Source organism: Manis javanica, chromosome 13, assembly GCF_040802235.1.
Source record: "Manis javanica isolate MJ-LG chromosome 13, MJ_LKY, whole genome shotgun sequence".
Lineage (NCBI taxonomy): Eukaryota > Metazoa > Chordata > Mammalia > Pholidota > Manidae > Manis > Manis javanica.
In genome coordinates, this window is record NC_133168.1 from 83,293,316 (window position 1) to 83,317,916 (window position 24,601).

The 24,601-nt window shown below is 54.1% G+C and overlaps 3 protein-coding genes across 13 annotated transcripts; 2 read left to right on the forward strand and 1 right to left on the reverse strand.

Annotated features, from left to right (window-relative positions):
* Nucleotides 1–1,504: 1,504 nt before the first annotated feature.
* On the reverse strand, nt 1,505–11,044 carry USHBP1 (USH1 protein network component harmonin binding protein 1). 5 transcript variants are annotated; one of them, XM_017640928.3, is made up of 12 exons: nt 8,954–10,804; nt 8,724–8,863; nt 8,055–8,490; nt 5,917–6,036; nt 5,609–5,712; nt 5,292–5,432; nt 4,835–5,005; nt 3,894–4,143; nt 3,138–3,341; nt 2,307–2,413; nt 1,995–2,117; nt 1,505–1,762 (listed from the first exon to the last, which is right to left on the reverse strand). In XM_017640928.3, the coding sequence occupies exons 1-12, from the start codon at nt 9,005–9,007 to the stop codon at nt 1,582–1,584; spliced, it is 2,031 nt and encodes a 676-aa protein (XP_017496417.3). In that variant the 5' UTR covers nt 9,008–10,804; the 3' UTR covers nt 1,505–1,581. The 5 variants fall into 5 exon arrangements, with proteins under 5 accessions (XP_017496417.3, XP_017496416.3, XP_073076054.1 ...); XM_017640927.3 differs by having other exon boundaries at nt 5,609–5,745; nt 8,954–10,793; XM_073219953.1 differs by lacking the exon at nt 4,835–5,005 and having other exon boundaries at nt 5,609–5,745; nt 8,954–11,044.
* Nucleotides 11,045–11,212: 168 nt separating this feature from the next.
* On the forward strand, nt 11,213–19,224 carry BABAM1 (BRISC and BRCA1 A complex member 1). 5 transcript variants are annotated; one of them, XM_017640923.3, is made up of 10 exons: nt 11,213–11,361; nt 12,119–12,163; nt 12,563–12,892; nt 13,657–13,715; nt 14,427–14,547; nt 14,630–14,708; nt 15,491–15,515; nt 16,765–16,894; nt 17,095–17,181; nt 17,910–18,402. In XM_017640923.3, the coding sequence occupies exons 3-10, from the start codon at nt 12,614–12,616 to the stop codon at nt 18,111–18,113; spliced, it is 984 nt and encodes a 327-aa protein (XP_017496412.1). In that variant the 5' UTR covers nt 11,213–11,361; nt 12,119–12,163; nt 12,563–12,613; the 3' UTR covers nt 18,114–18,402. The 5 variants fall into 5 exon arrangements, with proteins under 5 accessions (XP_017496412.1, XP_017496411.1, XP_017496410.1 ...); XM_017640922.3 differs by having other exon boundaries at nt 12,566–12,892; XM_017640921.3 differs by having other exon boundaries at nt 11,214–11,361; nt 12,601–12,892.
* A 280-nt stretch (nt 19,225–19,504) lies between these two features.
* On the forward strand, nt 19,505–24,000 carry ANKLE1 (ankyrin repeat and LEM domain containing 1). Of its 3 annotated transcripts, XM_037012962.2 has the most exons (10): nt 19,505–19,627; nt 19,701–19,853; nt 20,238–20,343; nt 20,453–20,591; nt 20,836–20,892; nt 21,391–21,573; nt 21,694–21,871; nt 22,168–22,327; nt 22,433–22,562; nt 22,822–24,000. In XM_037012962.2, exons 1-10 carry the CDS (start codon nt 19,566–19,568, stop codon nt 22,992–22,994), a joined length of 1,341 nt encoding a protein of 446 aa, XP_036868857.1. In that variant the 5' UTR covers nt 19,505–19,565; the 3' UTR covers nt 22,995–24,000. The 3 variants fall into 3 exon arrangements, with proteins under 3 accessions (XP_036868857.1, XP_017496408.3, XP_017496407.3); XM_017640919.3 differs by having other exon boundaries at nt 20,836–21,573; nt 22,433–22,566; XM_017640918.3 differs by having other exon boundaries at nt 20,836–21,573.
* Nucleotides 24,001–24,601: the final 601 nt, after the last annotated feature.

A 24,601-nucleotide genomic window follows, 5' to 3' on the forward strand; every position in this document is an offset into this window, starting at 1 on the left:
TGCCCGCGGCCCCGCGGTGACATTTGACCTTGCAGCAGAGCGGACCAGGGACAAAGGGGCCTGGGCCCATCTGCTGCGGGGGCACCCGTGGGAATGGCCAGACCCTGCTCCCAGAGGGCTGGGAACATTCCCCTGCCCCCTCCTCCAGTAAGAAGTCCTTCTCCAACAGGTGACCTTGTCTCCTTTCGCTGCCACCCCCACACAGGCAAGCTGGTATGTAGGGGGGTGATAGGGTCATTCTCAGACCCTTGGTGAGGGAGAGGGACAAGAGGCTGTAAGGTCGGCTCAAGTGGCCGGCCACAGAACCTTGCCCTTCCGAATTTCCCATTCCTCAAAGCCAGCCTGTATCCAAAGAGATGCATGGGGTCCAAAGGTCCTCACCCCTAGCACTCCCAGGACGTCTGTGGTCAGGAAGACGGTTGAGTCCATGCAGCTGACAAGCATTAACCTGAGGCATACCTTTCCCTCTCCTGGGAGAGGCAGCCACTAGAACACACCTGCACCGTGCAGCCTGGAGATCCCCCCACCACGCCACCATCAGGCTGGGTATGCAGAGCTTCCTAATTCCCATCTTGGGTTTTGGCTACAACCCAGGAGGGGACAGCTAGCCACTAAATCCCTCCTGGCCAGCTCAAGCCCAGCCCCCCTTGTTTGGGCAAGGAGATGTGGCCTATGCAAATGACATACAAACAATTGCCTACTATTAACCTGACACTAACACCCCGCCACCGCTCCCATCTGAGCTTCTCAGCCTGCCTAGGCACTGCCCTGTCCCTCAAGAGTCAGGCCAGAATGTGCCTCCTTGCCCACCATTAGCAGGCACCTTGAGTGACCGCACTCACAGTATCCACCTTTGCTGTGATCCCCCACCCAGATGTCCTTTACCCTAGCTCCACACTCTTTGAATGCAAGTTCCAAAAACATGTCTGATTCCTCTTCCCCCCACCTTCACCCTGGGAGCCATTGCTCTTCCAGCTAACATTCCACACCCTAACAAGGAAAACAAATAACAGGGATCTCATCTGAAGGCCGACCAGAAGGGCTTCCTGGAGGAGGTGATATCTGAGCTCAGATCTGCAAGAGTGGGAGGATTTAATTAGGCAAAGAGGGAAGTAACTGGTGTTCCTGGCACCTCCTCAGGCTCCTTTTTGGGTTATGGGCATCTTCCCCTTGGGAGCATCTACCAGGCCAAACTCAGCACCATCCTGGAAGGATGCCCTACACCTATGGACTCTGCCCAGGGCCTCTGGAAACAGATCAGAGCTAGAATTTCAGCTCTCACTGACCCCTGAATTCCATTAGCCAGATCCTATCTCCACAGCCCAGGCTGCCTCTGACCTGAACTTGGCTAACATGTCACATTCACATGCCACATGGTGCCAGGCCAAAGGCATCAAGTCTTTCTCAAATGCCCAACCACCGCCCCCATGAGACCTCAAACACTGAGGCATCAGCTCCCATCACACAGGTCACGCCTCAACGTACAAAGTCATGCCACATGATATAACATCACTCCAGGACAGTTTATGATGTGGTCAGCCACAATTGTCTGGTATATCCAGACGTGACCAGGCATACGGCCTACAGAAGTGTCTCCCCACACCGGGGAGGTGGCCTGGGCTTCTGCAGAGCCCGCATGGTGGCTTCCAGCACAGCCAGTTCCTCTGCCTGTTGGGCCTTCATGAATGCCATCTGTTGCTCCATCTTCCGCTGTCGTTCCTCCTGCTTCCGGTGGGCACCTCGGAAGGCCAGGACCAGGGCGCTGGGGGTGAGGTTGGGGGCTGAGTACTCCCAGCCCCAGAGACACCTTTGAAATTGGGTCTTCCTGGTGTCCTAGCATCACTCAACAGAGGCCAACATGTATTGGGCATCAGGAGAGTTTGTGGGATGGATTTAACTTGCTTGATCACCTTACAGGTGGGGAAGCTGAGGCTCAGAGAGAGCCACGGACCCTTCTGAGATCACTGTGGGAGTTACAGGGCAGGGAGACCCACCTATGAGCCTTGCATAGGTCACTGTTCAGCTCAGCACTCTGAGCACGTCTGGCTCGCCCCTTCTGAGCCACATGTTCCAGCTCTTCCCGCAAAGACTGCAGCTGCTCCTGCAGTCCCAGGGCCCTGGTGCAGAGGGTGGAGGGAGGGGGTCACAGCCATAGCCATTCCTGTCTACCTTCCATCCTCCCACCCACCTGCCCATGGTGTTTCCACATGAACACACCCGTACATGGGTGTACACCTAGCCCTCAGCAGCGCACAACACCCCTATGGGTTCACACATCCATCCATCAAGCCCGCCCAGACACACACCGGGTAAGTGATGCCTCCAGTTCCTGAGATAGCATCTCTGGGTCCTGCACTTTGCCCACCTGACCTCCATCAGTGCCCCTGCCTCCACCAGGGACAGCAGGAGGGCCCTGTGGAGGCAGAAGGGAAGGTAGTAACATTAATTTAGGCCAAGTATATGATCAGCCCAAGTATCATAGCCACAGCTCCCACCCTCTTAAAGAGCCCAGTTTGGTGAGATACCCCAATAAGGGTAAAATTACTCCCTAACAACGGAAATAAGGGATCTCATCTAAAGATAATCCAAGAGGGCTTCCTGGAGGAGGTGATGTCTGAGCTCAGACCTGAAGGAAACTGAGGATGTAATTAGACAATGAGGGGAGGGACTGTTGTTCCTGGCAGGGGCACAGCATGTGCAAAGGCTTGGAGGTAGGAGAGATGATTCAAAGTAGGGTTCTGGCAGCCACCGAAGGCTTTAAGCAGAGGACATTCGTGGGGCAAAAAGGACAGAAAGGGGCAAAAGGGGCCTCAGAGAATAAGCTGGAAACAAAATTTAAGAATAGATGATTCATGGCTGGCTATTGGAGAGGAGAGGGAGAACTGTGAACAGGCCTGAGGGTGGAAAGTAGGAGGTACAGATTTGAGTGGAAAACACTAACCAACCCCTTTGAGGGTTATTGGGCTCAATATCCACAAAGAAAGAAACCCCAAAGTACAGGTGTGAACTTCGAAATGCAGCTCAACATTCAACTCATTTTGTTGTGCAGCAACAGAAATCAAGGCTCAGGGAAATGGAAACTAGGGCTGATGGACCAGGGCCACTTGTCCCTGCCGGGTCCGGGCAGAACCACTCACCTGGGACCACTCCTCATCCCCGCTGCTGTCCCCACCACTGCTGCTGGCACCACCGCCCTGGAGCTGTGCCCGCTCCCACTGCAGCTGCTCCAGCAGGAGCGTGTGGGCTGGGCCCTGGGCTCGGAGGGCGGCCTCCCGCAGCTCCAGGCCCCGTTTCTCCCGCTGCACCAGCTGCAGCCGCAGCAGCAGGTCGGCCAGCGTCTCCTGAGGAACCAGGGAGAGGGCCGATGAGTTGCGTTCTAGGGACAACTGCTGAGGAAACTGAGGCCCCATGAAGGACCCACTGAGGGTCAGTCAGGCAAGAACTCAAATCCTCACCATGACCTTGTGTGGTGGGAAATATCCTCCCATAAAAACTACCCCTGTAGACATGGCAGTTCAGAGAGGGCAAATATCTTAGACAAGGTCAGGAAGCAGCGCAGTGGAAGTATCTGGAGTGTCTCCGACTACAGAACCTGGGTCTTTCATGCCAGGCCGCAAACCTCAGAGTACATGCCCTGCTCCCATCTCTTTTTCATAGAAAGGGTATTTTAGAGAGCCGATGCTGACTCTTACGAGAAACTGAACACCAAAGGACAAACTCCATTTACCCCCTCAAAACCCCAATTCCAATTCTCCTTTCTCCAGGAAGCCTGCCTGTAACCCAGCAGAACTCCCCCTTGCTACCTGCTTCCCCCAATCATACCCCTCTTGGCCTCGGCAAATGGTTTTGTCCTGCAAGACTGGTAAAAGAAAGTGACCACTGCCCAAGAGTACCCGTGTGGCTGCCAAGTCCTGCTGGATCTGCATCTTCTCCAGCCGGGGTAGGGCTGGGCCAGGCTGGGTCCCCAGAAGAGCTTGCACCATGGCTTCTGCATGGGGCACAGTAGGCATGGGTGCCAATGTGGGGCCAGGCTCTGGGGGAATCTTCACCAGAGCACGGCGATCCTGGAGACGCTGGACATAACCCTGGAGCCGGGTAGCCACCTCCTGTGGTGTGGGCTTATGCACACTGCTGACCTCAGGGCTACAGAAAACAGAAGAGAGGCCTATGTCAATCTTGGTGGGCATGACTGTGCTAACTTCATGACAGCTCTGGTGGGCTCCATTGTCTTCCATCCTACTGACCATGATGGATCCTATGTAACCTGCAGTGAGTGCCGTCATACCAACATGGTGGACACCAATAATGTACACCCTACTAGGCACCATCATCTATCAGGATAACATAGTGAACATCATAATGCCAGTGGGTACAGCTGCTGAGGCTATCGTGATGGACACCATATGCCAAATCAGTGGGTACCATTGCTTATACAACATGGTGGATACCATCATGCTAACCTGGTGGATACCACTGCTTAGCCTACAAACCCTGTTTGGCAGGACATGCCAATCACAATGGGTACCAACATCAGGTCAATGCCACTGAGCACCATCATGCTAGTTCTAATCAATGGGTACTATCATCCATCTTCATGCCAGCTCTGGTGGGTCCTATACCAACCCCAATGTCTGTCAAACACCATACCAACTTTGTTGAGTAGCAGCTAGCCAACTCCAGTCGAGCCTCATGCCAACCAATGACAGAGAGACCTACACAAACCTTGTTGGGCATGGCCATGCCAAACCACAACATAGACCACCTTTGCGATGCCCATTCTCCAGTAAGGACCCCACCTACTGGCCCACCCAGTCCCCAGGGTTCTCAGGTGCACCTTGGCCGTGGATCCCGCAGTGCTCCTCCATCCACGGCAGCCTCCTCCCGTGCCAGCAGCCTCTGGGCTCCCTTCTCAGCTGCCTCTAGGTCGCCCGTGGGGACCTCTCCTGGTCCCGGGTCCGCCTTCCGGAGAGTGAGCAGGGCCTCATATGCTTCCTCACAGTGCTCACTGTGGGCCACTGATTCTGAGTGCTCGGGAGCACCCAGCGCCACCTTGCGGGGCAGCTGACATCCCCACCTGCCCCTGCATACCTTGTTTCTTCTCCCACCCCCACTCCTGGGAATGTGTAAACTCCTTCAGCGCCCTTGGACTACACAAAATGCCGTAAATTAAGTTCTGTGGTGGGAGGAAGTGCTTTCCTGAAAGGGCCCTGCCTTTCTCTGTGTATAAGAGCCACCTTCTGAGCATGCCCATTCCTTTCCAGTTAGTGATGACATGGGTGGGGTGCACTGACCTGTACTGCAAGGCCAGGTGCAGAGCTGTGGCCTCAGACTCCCGCTGGCCCAGCTGCATGCTGAGGCCTTCACACTGACCCTTGTACCCCTGGAGCACAGCTGCCAGCAGGCGGTTGAAGCATTTGAGCTTCTCAATACTCCTGCCTCCAGAGGTGGGGAAGAGGGCAAGTGAGAGAGCTGGCAGGCAAGGCAGGACCCTATTGATATCTATCCTCCGCCCTCCCTCCCCACCTCACTCCAGCTCCAGGCTCTGAGGTTTGCATCCCAGCCAGGGAGGCATCAGTGTCCTTCAGAGCTCAGCATTTCAGGGTCTTACCCCCGAAGTTGCTCCATCTGGGCTTCCATGATGTGCATCTCAGGGGCATGAGGCTGGATGGGGAGAGACCCAAGCGTCTGGATGCTGGAATCACTGCAGAGGTGCTGGATCATGGGGTGAGCCAGAGAGAAGGGGTCCTGTCAGAAAGAGGTGACTTGATTCTCCCCCAGTCTCATTAAGAGCCCAGGATCATGGGTTTAGGTCTTTTCCGATCCGAGAAGCGTGTGGATTGCATCGCTAGGACTTAAGTCTCACTGTTTCAAGTCCTAAGGATACCAAGACCGTGGTTTTGAATTTTCCACACTTACCTGAGTTCCCCAGAGCTCCTCATCTACCCCAGAGTTGCTGGACCCACTGTCCGAAGCACCACCTGCTTGGCCACGGGAGGGAGGTGGGAAAGGCTCCAGAGAATCCTGCAGCTCCTGGACCTGAGGGCAGGAAAGGGTAGGCCAAGCCTGGGAGGCCAGGGGGGCCCAACCATCTGCCACCCTCCCCATATCTCTCCCTGGGATAGTGGCAAGAGCCCCAGCGAGAAGGCAGGAGCCCAGCTACTCACCCCACCAAACCTCCCACCATACAACCTTGGACAAGTCACTCAGCCACTTAAGTTTTCTCTTTCCTTAGACATACAGATGGCCAACAGGTAAATGAACACGTGTTCAACATCACTAATCACTAATCATCAGGGAAATGAAAATCAGAGCCATAATGAGATATCATATCACACCTGTAGAATGGCTATTATCAAAAAAACAAGAAATAACAAGTGTTGGTGAGAATGTGGAGAAAAGGGAACCCTGTGCACTGTTGGTGGAAATATGAATGGGGGGAGCCACCAGGGAAAACAATATGGAGGTTCTTAAAAAATAACACTACTGTATGATCTAGCTATTCCACTTCTGGGCATACATCCAAAGGGAATGAAAGCACGAACTCAGAAAGATATCTGTACCCCCGTGCTCACGGCAGCATTATTTACAATAGCCAAGCACTGAAGCAACCTAAGTGTAAAAAAAAAAAGAAGGGAATCTTGCCATTTGTGACAACTTAGATGGACTTTGAGGGCATTATCCTAAGTGAAATAAGTTGAGCAGAAAAAGGCAAATACAGTCTGATGTCACTTATATGTGGAATCTAAAACAAAACAAAAATATTGAATCCACAGAAACAAAAAACTGATGGGGGGTGCCACGGGGAAGGCAGTACAGCACGGAGAAGACAAGTAATGATTCTATGGCATCTCACTACACAGATGGACAGTGACTGTAATGAGGTTTGTGGGGGGGACTCGATAATGGGGAGAATTCAGTAACCACAATATTGCTCATGTGATTGTATATTAATGATACAAAAAAAATTTAACAACTAAAAAAAAAAAACTGATTGGTGGTTGTGAGGGGAGGAGTTCGAAATTAAAAAAAAAAAAAAAAAGACTTCTCTTTCCCAGCCAGGAAATGGGCTCCACCCCTTGTGCTGGGCTCCAGCAGCTCCCAGTCTCACCCGCCTGGTCCTGCCTGCATGGGGGCTTGCTCCCGCCACCTCCTTCAACTGTGATTTTAGACTCCATCCGCATGCTGAGGATGCCCAGGCGTGTCCCTCCCAACCTGATATCTCCCCAGGGTCTGGACACAGACATAGACCTGTCCCTTTGGTGGCCCTTCAGGGGTGGCTGCCAGGCATGTTGAGCTCATCAGGGTACAGACAGCCTTGTTTTCCTCCCACCAAACCTGCCCTACCCACAGCCTCCCCATCTCTGGCTTCCAGTCCCACGGGCCCCCAAATTCAGGCCCTCTCTAGTTTCATTTGTACATCTGCCAACTCCCCCATCAATATCACCACAATCTGCCCCTTCCCTCCACCTGTACACCTCACACCAGGAGGTGTCTGGACCTCCAGCACTCCGCCCACACCCCACATGGGCTGTTCCACCCAGGGCTGCCAGAGGGCGCCTGTGAACACTTCAGCTGGTCCCGCCCCTTTCTGCTCAGAACCCTGCAATGCTCCCACTTTGCTCAGAGCAAAAGCTCAAGTCCTCCTGCAGCCCACAAGACCCTGTGGGATTCTGCCCCTGTCATCTCCCTGCCCTCCTCTCCTCTCACTCACCCCAACATCAGCCTCCTCACTGTTCCTTGAACATGCCATTACACTTCCACCTCAGGGCTTTTGCATATGCTCTTCCCTGTCTGGCTGTTGTGCTGTTCCCTCGGATTCTTGCAAGGCTCCTTCCTCACCTCCTTGTGGTTTTTATTCAAGTATTACCTCCTCAGTGGGCCTCCCTAACCACTTTAACTAAGATCTCCCAAGCAACTAAGACTGATTGCTCAGCAGTCAATCAACACTCCATCAATTTTCTCAAATGAACAAATGACTGAAGGTTGTCTACGTTGGGCCTGCCTCCTCCCTCAGACAAGGAGCCCTCAGAGGCAGGACTGCATTGCTCACTCACCTCTCTCTGCAGCATCTCCTTCTCCGCCTGAACGGCCTGCAGGGAGGCCTGCATGTGGGTCAGCTCCTCCTGGCGGCAGCCCAGGGCTAAACGCAGCCATGCATTCCTCTCTGTGAGGCGGGCCACCTCCCCCTGGCAGCTCCCTGCTTCCTGCTGCAAGCAGGCACTTGGTCCCACTTCACTTCTGTCCTCTGCCTCCATCAACCCAGGACAGCTTGGGCGCTGGCAGCGCCAGGCAGCAGCCGCTGCCTCCAGAGAGCTCAGAGCATGCTCAACAGTCTGAAACACATCAGGAGCCCCAGGTCCAGAGGGGACAGTCTCCCTGTCCTGCGGGGCTGCCTCCGGAGCCTGGTGGGCTTCATCTGCAGGCTCATGGGATCCCTTGTGGACAGAGGCCAGTCCCCTGATAGAATCCCCATCAGCCTTTTTGTCGGTCCTGTGAAGAGTTGAGAGATGGAAGGCTCTGGAAATGGAGTCGTCTGGGGTGGCTTGCACACAGGGTCTGTGTGTCAAGGCTGGGGCTGCATTATGCAGAGCCTTGAAGGTAGGGCTGAGGAGGGCAGTGGGCAGCCATGGTATGTGTGTGAGAAGAGGAGGGACATAGACAGATGTATGGGCAGGAATGATGCCCCAGGGTTGAAGAGGGGAGCACAGACCAGTGGGCCTTACCTGCTCCCCAGGCCCTGCACACTGGCCTCCACCTTGGGCCCCAGCAGCTCAGGCTTACAGCTCTCCTGAGATGGCTGAGAGCCCAGCTCAGAATTTACGCTGGCTGCCTCAGCTTCTTCTGCCACAGGGTCCAGCTCACCCTGCAAATGACCCCAAGAGCCAAACTCTGAGCCAGACAGGGCTCCGCATGGCCCCAAGACCTGCGTGTGGCAAGGAGAGGGGACACTTACGGGCGGAGCATGTTTCCCTCGCCGGCTTCGGGGACGTGTGGCCCGCACACTCATTGCTGTCCAGAAATTCTCAGTGTCCTCTGAATCCACCTCCTTCCTTATTCTCTAAAACCACAGCCTCATGTGAACTCTTGCCCTTGATGCTCTGGGCAAATGACAGCCTCAATTTCCTCTTCCATGAAATAGGCAATGATTGCCCCCTCCAGAAGGGATCCTGAAGTATCAGTGTTGATTGGGCACATAGGAATGCCTCCCTGGATAGGGAGCTCACTGCCCAAGTTACCCTGACCTCCCCATTCTCCTATGCCTCCTTCTTTCTTTATCTTTCACTACCTCTGTCCTTGCCTCCCTCCCCAGTCTGGATCTGGAATGAAGATTTCAAGGGTTCCTCTTCTCCTTAGGGCCCTCCTGAAGCAGAGGCCCCAATCTTGAGTCCCCTCAGCCTGCTTCTACTTCTCTGTCCCTGTGGGAGCATCTTGGTCAGAGGCCTGAGTCCCTGGACACTCTTGGGGTCACTTTGGCCACTGCCAGCTCAGGCCTGGGCTGGACAAGGCTGGCCTGGGAGGCGCCAGGAAACAGGAAGCCCTCTCCCCTGGCCATGTGACTTGTTATTGTGTAGTTTCCTCCTCAAGGACATAAGCTTCCTCCAGCCCCAGCAGGGGACTCATGTCCAGGTCCCTCCTCAGATGTCAGTCACCTCCTCACCTTAGCCTCTGAGCTTCAGTTTCCTTATCTGTAAAATGGGGGTAGTTATAAAACTTTTCTACAGTATTATGGGGTTTTTACCAAGCACTTTGCACATTGCCGGGCACCATTGGGAAATGGAGGCATGACTCACCCTCCCTGTTCCCTACCACCCCTCTGGTTTTACCATTCTCTGTTTCCTCTGCCAGCTGCTCTTTCTCCTGCATAAATGCTGGATTCCTCAGAGCCCAGATGGTCCCTACATCACGCCCATTTTTCCTGCATCTGTCTGTAAAGGGCCTTTTCTCCATCTATAGTCACAGCCCAAGCCTCTCCCTTCCTACCTAGATGCCAGCTCAGCTTCCTCCTGGGCTCCCCAGCCACCTCTCCACTTCCTTCCTGACACCCAGGCCCTGAGACAGAGATCTCATTGTCCACCTCCCCTGAACAGGATCACACACCCTCCATGGCTTCCCATTGCCCTTGGGCAACATTTCAAGCTCTTCTACCTGGCATTCAAGGCCCTTAAAACTTGTGCCTGCTGCATGCACTCCATGCTCCGGCCATGGTGACCCTCTCAGTGAACAGTTGAAGGTTCTCAGTGCTTACACCCTGGAGCCTTTGGCCATGCTGTAACCTCTTCCTGAAACACCTTTTCCTTCCTTCTGCACTTGGTTTAAACTGTGCAGAGCCTGGAGTAGCCTGAGTCTTCCTGGTCCCACTGACAGACCCTAGGAGGTTGAATCTTCCTGCTTCTGTGTTTCCAAAGGTGGTAGGGAGAAAAATTGCAATTTTCTGACTTGGTGGTATCCAGGTGCATTAAAATCCTCTCTTCAACCTCTGCTCCAGTATTATAAGCTGTTAAATGCTCCAGCACTGCAAGGCTCTTCAAAGCCTCCAGATCTTTGCCCAGGAGGTTCCTTCTTCCTGTTTTTTTTTTTTAATCTCTTGTTTTTCTGGCAAATTCTCCATCCTTCAAGGTTCAATTTACACAGCCCCTCCTAGCTGTCAACGAATTAACCAGTCAGGTTGAGGTGGACAGGCTTAACTGATCCTTTTACAAATGAAACCGAGGCTCAAAGTGGATTTTAAATGGTCATGGGGGTAAGAAAAGTGTGAATGAGGAAGGAAGGGTGACTTGAAATAGCTCTGGCTTAATATTTCTGGTTTTTGCCAATATATGTAAAATAAGGAGAATCAAATATTGGGAGGGGTTTGGAGCTTGGGACACGCCCACCTACGTCCGTAAAAACCCGCCCCTCGGTGAGGGCCAGCTCCTCCAATCACCAATCAGGCTCGCCTCCTGTTCTAAATCCCGCCCAGCTAATTCCCACTCAGTTTAGGCCTTCTGAAACCAGGCCTTCTTGGTCCCTCTGACCCTACGCCATTGAAGACGCCACTCCCCACGCCTCGTCCCCGGTAGAAGCGCAGACCTGCACCGTCAGATTAGGCCACAAACATAAAAGCTCCGCCTAATCTTGCTTTAGCCAATCATGTTCAAGATCCCGCCCCACTCACTCCCGGTGATCTCATTGCAAATCCCACTCCCTAAGCACATTCCCAACCTATCAGCTTTCATGGCTCTTCAGCATCCTCCCCTTCTACTCTCCGCGGGACTACACTTCTCAGGAAGTGTCGGGACCGGGTGCTGCACCACTTCCGGCTGCCAAAGATGGCGGCTTTCTAGCGAGTCCGGGGCTGAGTTGGAGCCGGCTTAGGCTATGGTGAGCAGAAGCTGGGTGATGAAAACGTGCGAGGGTCCATCTCTGGAGGCCCAGCTCCCCTACATCCAGAGGTCCAGTTCCTTGTCTTCCCTGAGGCTTCCGCCTTCAGCTCTAAGTCCTGGTCTAGACAACATCCCTCTTGCTGAAGCTAGCTTTTCTTAGAGGTTGTGGGGACTGCAGTGCGCTCAGAGGACGTGCCAGGCAGCCTGCACCCATTGCCCAGATAGGCCGACTCTTCCACTGTCATCTTGTCTTTTCTCAAAGGGACCTGTAACAGCCGATCCACACCCTTTCCTTGTGCAGACACCCTCCAGGCAGCCCAGCGCCCACGGGAAGGGGTGAGGGAGTCCCAGCGGCTATTATTCTGTTAACCATAAAAATAAAGCTCAGTTATTTTACCTCCACAGAGGTAGAGAATAGCAGAGAACTTCAACTCCGGGAATACAGGCTTTGGCAAACCATTGGCAAGTCCAGAGAAGGAAAGGGAGGCTTTCTCTTTTATAGAGAAAAGTGGGGGGAATTGAAAGGGGCTGCTATAAGCAAAAAGCCCATTGGAGGAAACCGGGAATAGCTGAGTTGTGACAGCCTTTTATTGGCTGGGCTGTTGCCGGGCCAGGAGAAAATCTTCCTCCTGCTATGGTAGGAAAGTAAAGGCTTTGTGGGTCTGCAATTGATCAGGAGTGGTTGCGCATGAGAGCTCCCCCTGCTGGACTCCCAATTCTATGTAAAATGAAGTTTTCTTTATTTTGATTCACAGGTATAGCTGGATCCGGGTGTCCCGAAGTCCATCTGCTGTTTTCAGGTGAGCATCACTTCAGGCAGGCTCTATTTCCCCCCTTGGCAGCGCTCGACTTCTATCCTCCCGGCACTGCATCTCTAACGAGTCCTTCTTCCCTAATAGCACTGTGGGAAGCCCCAGAGCTGCTTCTGGCTAACCTGTATTGGCTCATGTCCTCATCTCTGAGCCATTCACAGTGGCCAGATGTGCTCACTGGCCAAGGGGGAAGGCGGGGTTAGCTCTACCGGAAAAAAAAAAAATGTAGACTATTACCTTAAGTCAGAGTGAATGCCAGGCTGATGCTAAAGGCCCCCATTCTATAGATGGGTAAACTGAGGCCCTGAAAGGGGTGACTCTTATAGTCAGTAAGGGCTCATGCCCTGTCCTCTTGTCCTGTAACCAAATGTTTTTAAAACCTCCAAGAAGAGGATCCTGGCTTCCCCTATCCCTGCTCCATCCAGCCACTCAGGAGCCATGGAGGTGGTGGAACCCAGCAGCCCCACCGAGGAGGAGGAAGAGGAGCAGTCAGCTGAGCCCAGGCCCCGCACACGCTCTAACCCTGAGGGGGCCGAGGACCGGGCGCTGGGGGCCCAGGCCAGTGTGGGCAGCCGCAGCGAGGGTGAGGGTGAAGCTTCCAGTGCTGATGACACTATGCCCAACCCTCCAGGAGCTGGCCCCAAACCCTGGCAGGTACCCCCGCCAGCTCCTGAGGTCCTAGTGCGGACGCCAAGGGTCAACTGTCCAGAAAAGGTGGTAAGTGAGGGGCTTGGCCTGTGGCTTTGAGGTATAAGGGAACCTTCAGTTAAACATCCTTGCCTTTTGGGATTCACTCTGCAAACAGTCCCTTTGGATGAGTTTCCTAGGACTGCCACACAATCAGCACAAACCAGGTGGCTTGGAATAACAAAAACTTATTCCCTCCCCATTGTGGACGCTACAGTCTGAACTCAGGGAGTCAGCAGACGTACCCTTCCTCTGGAGGCCTCGGGAGGAGACGCCTTCGCCTCTTCTATGACTGGCCTCCTGGCTTGCGCCAAACCACTCCGGTCTCTGCCTCAGTTCCCACATGGCCTTCTCCTCTGTGTCTGAGTTTTCTCTTCTTTCTCCTGTAAGGATGCGTCATGGAGTCAGAATGATCTTATCTCAAGATCTTTGTCTTAATTGTATCAGCAAAGACTAATTCCAGTTAAAGTAATATCCTGAGGTTCTAGGGGACATATATTTTGGGAGACCTTATTCAACCCACGATGCATTTGTTTTCTTGCTTCTGTGTGAAATGTTCCCCAGTTCGTTTACTCACTCATAAACCTGGGCTGCTAGTCCAGTGCTCTGTTCCTGGAGTTGCTGCCTTCCAAAGTGGATGGCTTGGCTGGGAATTGGAGGTCGTCATCCTGCCTCTTTAGGCAGAGTTGCTCGAATTGGGCCAACTCAGAGTGGTGTGTAGGGGGTGGTGTTACCATCCAGTTACCAGGTGCTGCCTGTCACTCAGCCCTTACCACCCTCCCATGTCCTTGCAGATCATCTGCCTAGACCTGTCGGAGGAAATGTCACTGCCAAAGCTGGAGTCATTCAATGGGTGAGAGGGGACATTTCAGGGCTTGAATTTGCAGCCACAGCTGGGGGGGCGGGGGCAACTGAAAAATGCAGGACTCTGTCTGAGACTCACACAGCTTGGCTTGGCCTGGGACCTGGCAGTATCACAGAGCAGAAACAACAATTGATAGTGATACAGCTGTGGTCCTTGGGACCCTGTCCCAAGCATGTGACAGCTGTCACATGCCACCTATGTCACAGCAATGCCTCAGAAGCTCCCAGGAGCAAAGTGCCTTGACCAACGCCTCTCTGAAAATGGGCAGAGCCAGGATTCAGACCTAGGCTTAAGTGGTCCCAAATCTCTTCCCCTGCATGGCTGAGTCTCTGTGGGGCCAGGCAGCAGGGCCTAGACTTGGCCCGAGTTGCTTTGGGAGATGCTGAGGGCAAGCCCCTCTTCCCCTTGCTGGTACCCCCTCTGACCACTGTGACTGAGTGGGCCCAGGAGAGCCTTGGGAGAATCAGCTGTAAGACTCACATTGGCCAGAGGGACCAATGTGGAGAGGGCAAGAGCTGGAGAGGGTCAGCTGGGCGCCGGTTATGGCTGGGCTCTGCTGCCCCAGTGCTGGATGGCCTGGGCCTCAGTGCCTGGCTGTGGAGCTTGTGGACGGTTCCCCAGGATGGGAAGGTGAGGAGACAACCCCTGGGCTGGAAGGCCTTGCCTTGACCACTGTGCTCACTCTGTATCCCTCTGTAGCTCCAAAACCAACGCTCTGAATGTCTCCCAGAAGATGATCGAGATGTTTGTGCGGACAAAACACAAGATTGACAAAAGCCATGAGTTTGCACTAGTTGTGGTGAATGATGACATCGCCTGGGTGAGGCTGGGGTAGGGCTGGGGTGCCCTGGGGTCCCCTAGGGGCCGGGGAGTACCTCACTGGGGCCTGTGCTTCCCTGCAGCTGTCTGGCCTGACCTCTGACCCCCGTGAGCTCTGCAGCTGCCTCTACGACCTGGAGACAGCCTCCTGCTCTACCTTTAGTATCCTTCCAGGCAGGGGTGGCCTGCAGAGAGGGCTGGCCCATCCTGCTGTCCCCAGAACCAGAGAATCTTGAATTGTGGAGGGGGGTGGCTCAGACTGGCTCAGGTCCACATCCCAGCTTTGCCCCAACAAGCTTGGGCCAGTCTCTCTCTGAGCTTCAGTTTCTTCATCTGTAAAATGAGAGGCACAAAAATCTCCTACTCAGTAGGGCCTCTGTGAAGAAAATGTAATACAGAAGCAAAAACAGCTGATTTGTACTCTGCACGTCAAAACTGCATCCACTTTGGGAGGACTCCATGCGGGGCTAAACATATACTTGGTGCTCAATAAATGGCAGCATGTGACTGAAAAGTCACAATCACTGCTACAACTCCTTCAACCTGGGTGCGGCACATTTTATGTTAGTTTGACCATGAAAGGCTCATGTGAGGCCCAAAACTTAAATAGAATATGATCCTTGTGAGTTAGAATACAATGCTAAGTGTTGGGAGATGGGGACAGGGACACCCATGGCTCTTTCATTGTGGGGAGAGTGGCCCCAGCCCTGAGGGAGATTTGAATTAGCAAGGGTCTTCAGGGCATCTATTGCCAGCCCCCTATTTTGTGGTCAGTGCTAAGGGAAAACAGCCTCAGAGAGGACAAGCGACTGGGCCGGGTTCACACAGCGTGTCTCCAGCGCTGGATGGTACCTGCTCTCTCCTGGCATCAGATTGGGGGAAGCCACATGCCCCTGCCCTTCCACGTGCGCTACCACTGGCTTTCTCCTCAGCATCCTTGCCAGATCTGGAAGGTCTCTTCAGCCTCATGTAAGTCCCCCTTCCCCGTGACTCACCTTCCATGTTAGTCCTGTCATGACCCTGTGGCCCTCTACTATATTTTTTAACCCAGAGGATGGCAAACTTGCTGTAAAGAGCCAGGTAGTAAATGTTTCTGGCTTTGCAGGCCACATGGTCTCTATTGCAATGACTGGACTATGCCATGGTAATCCAAAAGCAGCCACAGGCCATACATACACAAGTAAGTGAGCTTTGTGCTCATAAAATTTAACTGATCACACTGAAATTTGAATTTCATATCATTTCCATGTGTAATGAAATATTCTTTTGATTTTTTCCGCACCAACCATTTAAAAAGGTAAAAACCATCCTTAGCTCATGGGCCCTAGTCTTCCAAACCCCGTTTTCACCAGCCCCTCTAATAATGGCCATGGAGCTTATTTTTGCCTTTTCTGTCATGATTAACCTAGTACAATCATCTCAGGAAAGTCTGCAAGTAAATCCATGGGGTAAATTCCTAATGGAGGACCGTGGAGGACCAGGACCTAATGCTGGATCCAGTGGGTGTTTGTTTTTGTTCTTTTTTAATTTTATTAGACTTTCCAAAGCACATTCTCAGAAAATTAACCTTGTTATCTCCCCGAGCACTGAAGTTGAATACCTGCTGAAAGTTCTGCTTGTCTGATAGTGGGAAGCGACTACATGTTGCTTTGCTGTGCTTTTCATTGAGCCTTTTTTCATTCCTTTTTAAGCCATTCAGTATTCCTTCAGTGATTTATTTGTCCCCTTTACCGTTTCCTGGGGGATACTGACTTTTCTTTTCGATCAGATTTGCTTTTTACATATTAAGGACATTAGCCCTCTGTCTGCCTAGTGCCCTTTGCCCAACATGAGATCCAGCTGCAGCTGTGGCTAAGCAGGGACGTGAATGTTGACTTAGCATGTAAGATCAGGTCCCTGTCTAAGAGTCTCCTGGCCTTGTGGGGCAAGTCCAACTCAGGGCAGTGATGGATGCTCAGGGTGCTGAGAGGGGCCAGAGAAAGCTCCAGTTTTCAGCAAAGCTTCCCTGATGGTGCAGGAGAGGTCAGGCAGGAGGGTAAGGCTGCGGTGGTACTCCAGGCAGAGGGAATAGCATGTGGGAGGGTTTAGAGGCAGCAGTGAACTTGGGAGGGTTTACGGGGGGCCTTGCATGCCCAGTGAAGAGGAGCTGGGCTCTCCAAGGTTATCAGAGGGATCCCCAGACCAAGCTCTGACCTGTCTCCCTATGCCTGCTATGCAGCCAGCAGAAGACAGAGCTGCCAGTCATGGAGAATGTACAGACAATTCCGCCCCCATACGTGGTCCGCACCATCCTCATCTATAGCCGTCCACCCTGCCAGCCCCAGTTTTCCCTGACGGAGCCCATGAAGGTGAGTGAGGCCTGGGAGAGGGCAGGATGTCTGCTATCAGCAGGATGGGTGGTTAGACACCTGGAGGGACTTCCTGACCACTGGAGCTGTGGCACCTTCGGGCAGGTTCCCAGAGTCCAAGGCAGAAGGTGGGGAATGGGGGGCATGGGAGCATGGAGTGCCCTTGCCCTTGCCCAAAGGCTGGTGTTCCTCCCCTGCAGAAAATGTTCCAGTGCCCGTATTTCTTCTTCGATATTGTTTACCTCCACAATGGCACTGATGAGAAGGAGGAGGAGATGAGCTGGAAGGTGAGACACTGCTGTGTGGGTGGGTGGCGGGTGGGCATAGATGGGGTTTCTCAGAGCCCACCTGCCATATGCCTGGAGGAGCTGTCTCCACTGCAGCCCTGGATCGCTGGTCCTACTGGATCGTTGTTATTTAGTCATTCAGCAACCGCTTCCACACCTGCTGTGAGCTAGTGGGGGCTGTTGGCATGCTGGCTCCAGGAGCATGTAGAGTCCTGCCCATATCGTCTCCTCTCTCTTCCTGCCTTTGTTCTTGCTGTGTCCTCTGCCTGGAGCCCCCTTCCCTCCCTGCCTTCACATCCCAGCCCTGAACTAGCTGTAGGATCCTGAGTAGGCCATTTATCTCTCTGAGCCTTAGTTTATCCAACTCTAAATAGGGAGAGTTGAGACCAATTCCTACCTATACCTCAATACCCAAACGCAAAAGTCCCTACTATGGGAAGCTTTCCCTGCGTGCCAGGGAAGATCAGCTTGGGGACTATCACTAGTGTGTATCTGACTGTGTCTCTCCAGACTAGGGGCTCCAGGACTAAGACCTCTTGAGGTTGTAACACTGGGAGGTAGGCTTGGGGTAGGGAATATTTGCCCAGTGTAGATATATTTTTTATCAGGCAAACTCCTCTTCATCCTTTAGAACTCACCTAATGCCCCCTCCTTTGGAAAGCCTTTCAGGGGCAGGGAGGGCCTGTCCTGCGAGCCCCTGCCTGAACAGCCCCTCCCTGGCCCCACAGGAAATGTTTGCCTTCATGGGCAGCCTGGATACCAAGGGTACCAGTTACAAGTACGAGGTGGCGCTGGCTGGGCCAGCCCTCGAGCTGCACAACTGTATGGCCAAACTACTGGCTCACCCATTGCAGCGGCCCTGCCAGAGTCATGCATCCTATAGCCTGCTGGAGGAGGAGGATGAAGCCACTGAGGTTGAGGCCACTGTTTGAACCACGCTTGTTTTCCTTATTACATCCTTGTAACTTTGTACAATGAAACCCTTGGCCTAGAATGCTGGTTCTTAAACTGGACTCTGTGGGACCCTGTGGGATTCCAGGAGGTACTCAGAGGACCTAGGGGACCCTGGAAGGAAATTCAGGCTTCCAGGAAACATGGCAGGGACTCTTTGGCACCCGTTTCCCAGTTTCCCAGGCTACATCCCACTCCCAGTTTGTCGATTGTAATTTTTGTTCTCTGTGTGATTTTTGTCATCAAAATAAAAATCTTGAGGATCCCTAACCAAGGTCTACAACAATCACCTTGTGTTAATTGGGCTCTTCTTGCAAGTGACAGAAAACCCGTCCACCAAACATAAAGGGAAAGTCTTGCTTCTTGTGGATGAGAAACCAAGGTGCAGCTTCAGGCTTGGGTGTATCCAGCCATTCCGACATTACTGTTGGAGTGGGCTAAAATACCCTGGGTGATGTTAAGTGTGCCCTGCTTGTCTCCCAATCCGTGGAAAGGGATGAGATGGCTGGGACCACTCTGCAAACCCCAACCCAGGTGAAGTGAGGGTTCCCAGCACTCGCATACAGCCTTGCCTGGGCCAGGTGACCTTGCATTGGGCCAGTCATGGGCCACAGTTGTGGGATGCCCTGACTGGCTGTCAAGCCTTTCTGGGATGGGAGGATTTACAGCTCCTTCAGGAAACTGGGTGCACTCTAGAGGAAGGGAGAGGCCCACCGTTCAGCTATCTGTATAATGAGCAGTTGTGAGAAAAAAAAATTTACCTACTAGGTTCTCTCAGTGCCATATAAAATGAAAATAGCTTTTTTGAACAACAGCTGTTCCTCCTTATGAGCATTAATTAGGCACCCAAGTGCCAGACCCCAGTGATGAAAGCTTTGTTCAACTTAACAGCATCCTGGAATAGATTATTGTCCCATTTTGCAGATGGTGAAACTAAGGCCCTGAGGCCCCCGCGCTACAGTTACAGACTCCGGGCTCTGGGGACATGAAAATGGGCCACTCAGAGCTTCTGGAGGCGGTAGCTGTTAATCAAAGGCTTACATAGTACAGGTGCTGTGCGAGCTTAGGTGCCTTAACAAAGCTGTCCAGGAGACTGTATGCACTGGGGATATCCGTGGGTCCCTAACTCCACCCACTCGGCAAGGTGCCTTCGCGCTCCGTTTAGAAACGAGATAAGCCACCCGTCCCTGCCTTTATCGGCAGCCCCAGGTCCCGCTGGAGCGCAACTTGGTGTCGTGGCTAGGGAGGGCCCAAAATCTCCCCAACCGGGCTGTGGACGCGCGTGCGGCGCGGGCCAGCTTGCTTGAAATTGTTGCGCGGTGGTAGGGAGCGGGGACCGGAGCCGAAGGGCGGGGCGGCGCTTGCGCACGAGGGCGCCTCAGGAAATTGAAAATCGGCGGGCCGGGCTGCAGGGCTCGGGGTCGTGCCGTGGCATGGGCGCTGGAGCTGGCCTGGCGCTGCGGCTACGGACAGCGCTGCGGGAGGAGGAGCCGCGGTGAGGGCGGGGGCCTGGGGGCCGGCTGGGTGCGGGGCGAGGGTCTTGGTCCACTCTGACCACCTGCCCGTAGGGCGGTGGAGGAGCTGCTGCGCCGCGGCGCTGACCCCAACCTGGTGCTTACGGATGGCGCGGCGGCCATACATCTGGCGGCCGGGGCCCGATACCCGCGAGGTCTGCGCTGCCTGGAAGCTCTTCTGCGCGGAGGAGGGGACCCCAACGCTCGGTGAGGCGGGGCCTGGGCCAGAGGTTGGGTCTTTGAAACAGGGGAGTGGTCTCCAGAGTGAGGGCGGGAACTCGATGCTCAACGTTGGGGCTTGGCGATTTTGAACTCTGAGAGTCAAAGGGCAGGCAGAGTAGAGTCCCAGACTGAGGGTGGGGTATGAGGCTTCTCTGGGGCCGAAGTGGGATCGAAGCTACGGATCTAGAGGCAGAGGCTCTAGGGTCAGAGAGCAGAGGTTTGGGTCCCAGCCCAAGGGCTAGGATCTAGGTTCCGAGGGTGGTCTCAGGGCAGCAGGTGGAGATGGGAAGCCGAGGGCCAAGTCTCGGAGACCCGGGGGCGAAGATCGAGTTCCCTTCTCCGCTGACCCTTCCCCGGTTCCTGCCCCAGATCGGCCGAGGCATTGACGCCATTGCATGTGGCCGCCGCCTGGGGCTGTCGCCGCGGCCTGGAGCTGCTGCTGAGCCAGGGAGCTGACCCCGAGCTGCGCGATCAGGTGCGGCGCGCAGCGCCGATAGCCGCGGGGCGGACGGACCCAGAGAGATTGGGAGCGAGAAGGGAGGGAAGAGGGTGTCGGGCGCCCCCTGCTGACAGCACCGCTGCAGGACGGACTCCGGCCGCTGGACTTGGCTGAGCAGCAGCTGCACCAGGACTGCGCGTGCGTCCTGCGGGATTTCGACAGGAGGATCAGGACTCGGACAAAGACGCAGGAGCCTGTGCCTGAGCCTGAGCCCGAGGCTGGCAGTGAGTGGGGCCTGCGCTGCCTGTGGGGCTTAGCCTCTGTTCTAGCTTTGTGTGTCTCTGATGACCACTCTCTCCAGATAATTCTGTCTCGCATCTAGCGCCTCTGCCCAAATCTGGCTGCTTCGGATTCTCTCCATCTTGCCCGCGCCTCCAGCGGTTTCTTTCTGTCTGATCCGACTCCCATCTCTACTTCTGGCTCCCCCCTCCCCTACTCTCTGACCACCACTCTCATCTCCTGCTTCAGGCCCAGGCCCCTGGGGACCTCCTGATGTGATGCCGGACTCTACAGGCCTGGGCGGAGGTGACAGCAAGGATACGGGCTTGGAGGCTGGTCCTGGAACTCCCAGTCTCTGTGCCCACCCTGAGGTCACCATGAAGGATGAGAGTTCAGATTCCCCTCTGGGGCCCTGGGACTGCAGCTCAGATGACTCCTTTGTCACTGCTGTAGAGGCCTCTGGAGCCGAGGACCACATCTCTCCCTGGGGTGTGTCATTGCCTCAGACCAGGCAGGGCCTCCTGTCCATTGTCCAGCCCTCCCAGAGAGTGCCAAGGTCTCCAGGTACCCCACAGCGGGTGCACCAAGCCATCATGGCAGGCAGGGAGGCAGAACTGAATGCCTGTCTAGAGGCCCTGACTCTGACCTCCTCAGCTGCCTCCCTCTCCCCCACATCCCTCCCAGATGGGAGCCCCATTCGCAGTCCCCCTCAGGAACCACTGCCTGGATCCCCTGACCTCCACCTCCTAACAGATGACCAGTTGTCCCTTGACAGTGGTGATGTGGCCATCCTCTGGCTTTCAGAGGATGAAAGCTCCACAGGTGGCAGGGACCTTGCACCCTCTTGCCAGTGCCTGCCGGTACCTGCCTTGTCTGACCTGGAGTTACTACAAGAACTCCGAGCTCTTGGCGAAAGCCCTGGCCCCATCACACCCTTCACCCGGCCATGCTATCTCCGACAGCTGGAAGAAGCCCAGGCTGTTCCTGGTTAGTTCCTTCTGGGCACCCAGAGAGGACCTCCAGGAATCCCTGGAGACCCCCGACTCTTAGTCCTAGTCTGGGAACCACCTCTTCCTGTGTCTACTTTGACTCAATTTCCCTTCCCAGGTCCAAACTTTTCAGGCTACAGCCCAGAGCTGGCTGAGGCCTTGCGGACAGGCTGTATCCCCAATGCCCAGGCAGATGAGGATGCACTTGCCCAGCAGTTTGAGCGGCTGGATCCCAACAGAAGGTGGCGGGAGGGAGTTGTGAAGTCCAGTTTCACGTATCTGCTGCTGGACCCCAGGTACACAGAGCAGGAATGACCCAGAAGTGGGAGCTGGAAAGTTCTGAGATGGATTCTTATTTGCTGTGTGTCCTTTGGAAGGGGACTGGCCCTCTCTGGTCATCAACTTCTCTATCTGTAAAAGGTTGGCTGGATTCAGTTCAAGCTGCTGAGTGTCCTTGGGGAGCAGCCACCACTCTCTGCCCTATAGAAGGGGTCACTGGACATGGGTTCAAGATACTCTGTGACCTTACAGACTGTCTTGGGGGCGACTCTTGTCTCTTCCTCTTCCTCTCTGAGCCACATCCTTCATCCAGAGAGACTCAGGACCTGCCAGCTCGAGCCTTCTCACTGACCCCAGTTGAATGCCTTCAGACTTTTGTTCATGCTATCTTCTATGTGGGCAAGGGGACACGAGCCCGACCAGATGTCCACCTCTGGGAAGCCCTCAGCCACCACAGGCAGCTGGGAAAACAGGTGTGAGGATAAGGATCAGGGTCATGGCAGGGACAGCTGGGCCATGGGGAGGTAGAGGAAGGAGGGAATTGGGGTACTGATTCTTGATCCCACTCTCGCTCCAAGGCCTGCCCCAAGGTACACCAGATTTTGGACATTTGGGCCAGTGGTCGTGGTGTTGTCTCCCTGCATTGCTTCCAGCATGTGGTTGCTGTGGAGGCTTACACTCGAGAGGCGTGTCTTGTGGATGCTCTAGGTAGGTGCGTGCATTGTCGGGTGTTGGTGGGGGCCACATGAGGGGCACTTAATCTACCAATTCCCTCAGTCTTTCTCTTTCAGGGTTCTTCATTCATGCAATTAGCAATTATTGAGTACCACTCTGTACTGCATGAACACATATTTTACTCCATTGGTTTATCCCTGCTCAAGGGCAATACACAGTGGGTTCACTGTCACATACTTCCGCCAGGGGTTCCCTGAGGCTGCTCTAGTTACCTCACCCTCAATCTCTCCAGGGATCCAGACACTGACCAACCAGAAACAAGGGCACTGCTATGGAGTGGTGGCAAGCTGGCCACCAGCCCGGCGCCGCCGCTTGGGGGTGCATCTGCTGCACCGTGCTCTCCTTGTCTTTTTGGCTGAGGGCGAGCGAGAGCTGCGGCCCCAGGACATCCAAGCCCGCAGCTGAGTCCTGGGGAGTTGGCCATCCAGCCTAAGGTGTTTGAGTGTTGCGGCTGCCCCATGATGAAAGCAGCCACCGACCTCCAGCTCTACTCAAGTTGCACAGCAGGGCTGATGTCCCCCTCAGGCTGAGGGGAGGTTTACAGATGGAACTGCTGGAGAGGTAGTGAGCTCCCATCATGGGAGAACAGGTAGGGAGCAGAGGTTCTTTGAAACATTTGGTGGCTCTGAATATGCTGGTGCTTTGGCAGTTTGGTCCTGTCTGTGTGGACAGAGTCCACTTTGATCTCCCTGGTGTGGGGGACCCACAGTGTGGGCTGGGCTGGGAGAATCTGCCCAGCTCAAGAGCTGGATTTTGCTACTTGCCCACTGTGGGACCTCAGACCAATAATTTGTCTCTCTGAGCCTGTTTCCTCCACTGTACAGTGAGAGGAGACATTGAAAGGTCCTACCTCAAGGGATCATTGTGGAGATCGGATTCAATGAAGTCATGTGGCTGAAGTATGTGGCTCAGACCTGTACCAAGCCACAGCTGCCCTTCAGCCCAGGTGGAAAGTCTCCAGGGTTAGGGTAAATGCTGTGAAGCTCTCAAGGGCCTGCTGTGTATGAGCAGGGCCGGGGAGGTCTTCAGGGTGTGGGTGAATTACTAACCCTCCTCAGGATTGCTGTGCAACTTGAGCCTCCTGGTGTTGCTTCTCTGACCCTGTTTCTTCTACTATAAAATAGGATCAATAACCCCAACCTTCTGGTGAAGCAACTTGATTTCAGACCATTCACATATGTAAGAGCGTGGGTAAAATTGTAACATTTCCAGAGTATCTCACCTGGCTTTAGTGCATCTGCATATCCTCAGGGGTGGAGAAGTTCATCTCATATCAATGGGTAATTACCTGGGCAAGGAGGGCTTGTCTGTACCTGAGAGGTGAGGGAGAGGGCTGGTTTTGCTGTTGCTGGAGCAGGAGAAACGGCCCAGGACTGCAGTTTTGTAAGCAATAAAGGGGTTTTAAACTTTATTTCTCTCTTTGACTGATTTCGGTTTTTAGAGGTATTTTGCCCCGGGATTTCCTCTCCCTGGACTTACAAAACTGCAGTCCCGGGCTGTCTTTCTCCTCTGCTCTGGAAGAAACCAGCAAGCAAACCAGCCCCCTCCCCTTAACCTCTCAGGTTCAGACACGCCCTCGGTTGCCCAGGTAATTACTCATAGGCTTGGAGATGAACTTCTCTCCACCCCTGAGGATGTCCCAAAGCCAGGCGAGGTATTCTGGAAATGCTACAATTTTACCCACACCAAGCCACCACCCCGGTGAGCTGTTGGCAGGATCGTTTTAGGCTTTCCAGAAGTTTCTTCAAAGCATCCAGTGAGTTTAGGGACCACGGATTATCTGCTGCCTCATTGGATTCACCACCGACTCAGCAAACCAAATCCTGCAGGAAGCGGGCTGTACTGCCTGCAGAAGTTCCTACCTGCCTGGCTCTGGTGCTGAGTCCCTCCCTTCTCTGGGGCAATGGCTGGTATTAGGGGCCTGGCCTCAGGAGTGGGCCTGTGCTCTACCTTTTATCCCAGCTGAAGAAACCTCTCTCCCGGCTTCTGTTTCCTCATGTGAAGACTGGGAG

What these genes read in the sequence shown, in the direction of transcription:
- BABAM1 (XM_037012964.2), top strand. Translation starts at nt 11,359, where the DNA reads ATGGTGAGCAGAAGCTGGGTGATGAAAACGTGCGAGGGTCCATCTCTG. An exon ending in AAGCTGGAGTCATTCAATGG is followed by an intron (nt 13,716 to 14,426) that starts GTGAGAGGGGAC and finishes ATCCCTCTGTAG; the next exon opens with CTCCAAAACCAACGCTCTGA. An exon ending in TGAATGATGACATCGCCTGG is followed by an intron (nt 14,548 to 14,629) that starts GTGAGGCTGGGG and finishes GCTTCCCTGCAG; the next exon opens with CTGTCTGGCCTGACCTCTGA.
- USHBP1 (XM_017640927.3), bottom strand. Translation starts at nt 9,007, where the DNA reads ATGAGTGTGCGGGCCACACGTCCCCGAAGCCGGCGAGGGAAACATGCT. An exon ending in AGGAGCTCTGGGGAACTCAG is followed by an intron (nt 5,746 to 5,916) that starts GTAAGTGTGGAA and finishes TCTTTCTGACAG; the next exon opens with GACCCCTTCTCTCTGGCTCA. An exon ending in CTGGAGGCATCACTTACCCG is followed by an intron (nt 2,118 to 2,306) that starts GTGTGTGTCTGG and finishes CCTCTGCACCAG; the next exon opens with GGCCCTGGGACTGCAGGAGC.
- ANKLE1 (XM_017640918.3), top strand. Translation starts at nt 19,566, where the DNA reads ATGGGCGCTGGAGCTGGCCTGGCGCTGCGGCTACGGACAGCGCTGCGG. An exon ending in ACCCCGAGCTGCGCGATCAG is followed by an intron (nt 20,344 to 20,452) that starts GTGCGGCGCGCA and finishes GCACCGCTGCAG; the next exon opens with GACGGACTCCGGCCGCTGGA. An exon ending in AGAAGCCCAGGCTGTTCCTG is followed by an intron (nt 21,574 to 21,693) that starts GTTAGTTCCTTC and finishes TTCCCTTCCCAG; the next exon opens with GTCCAAACTTTTCAGGCTAC.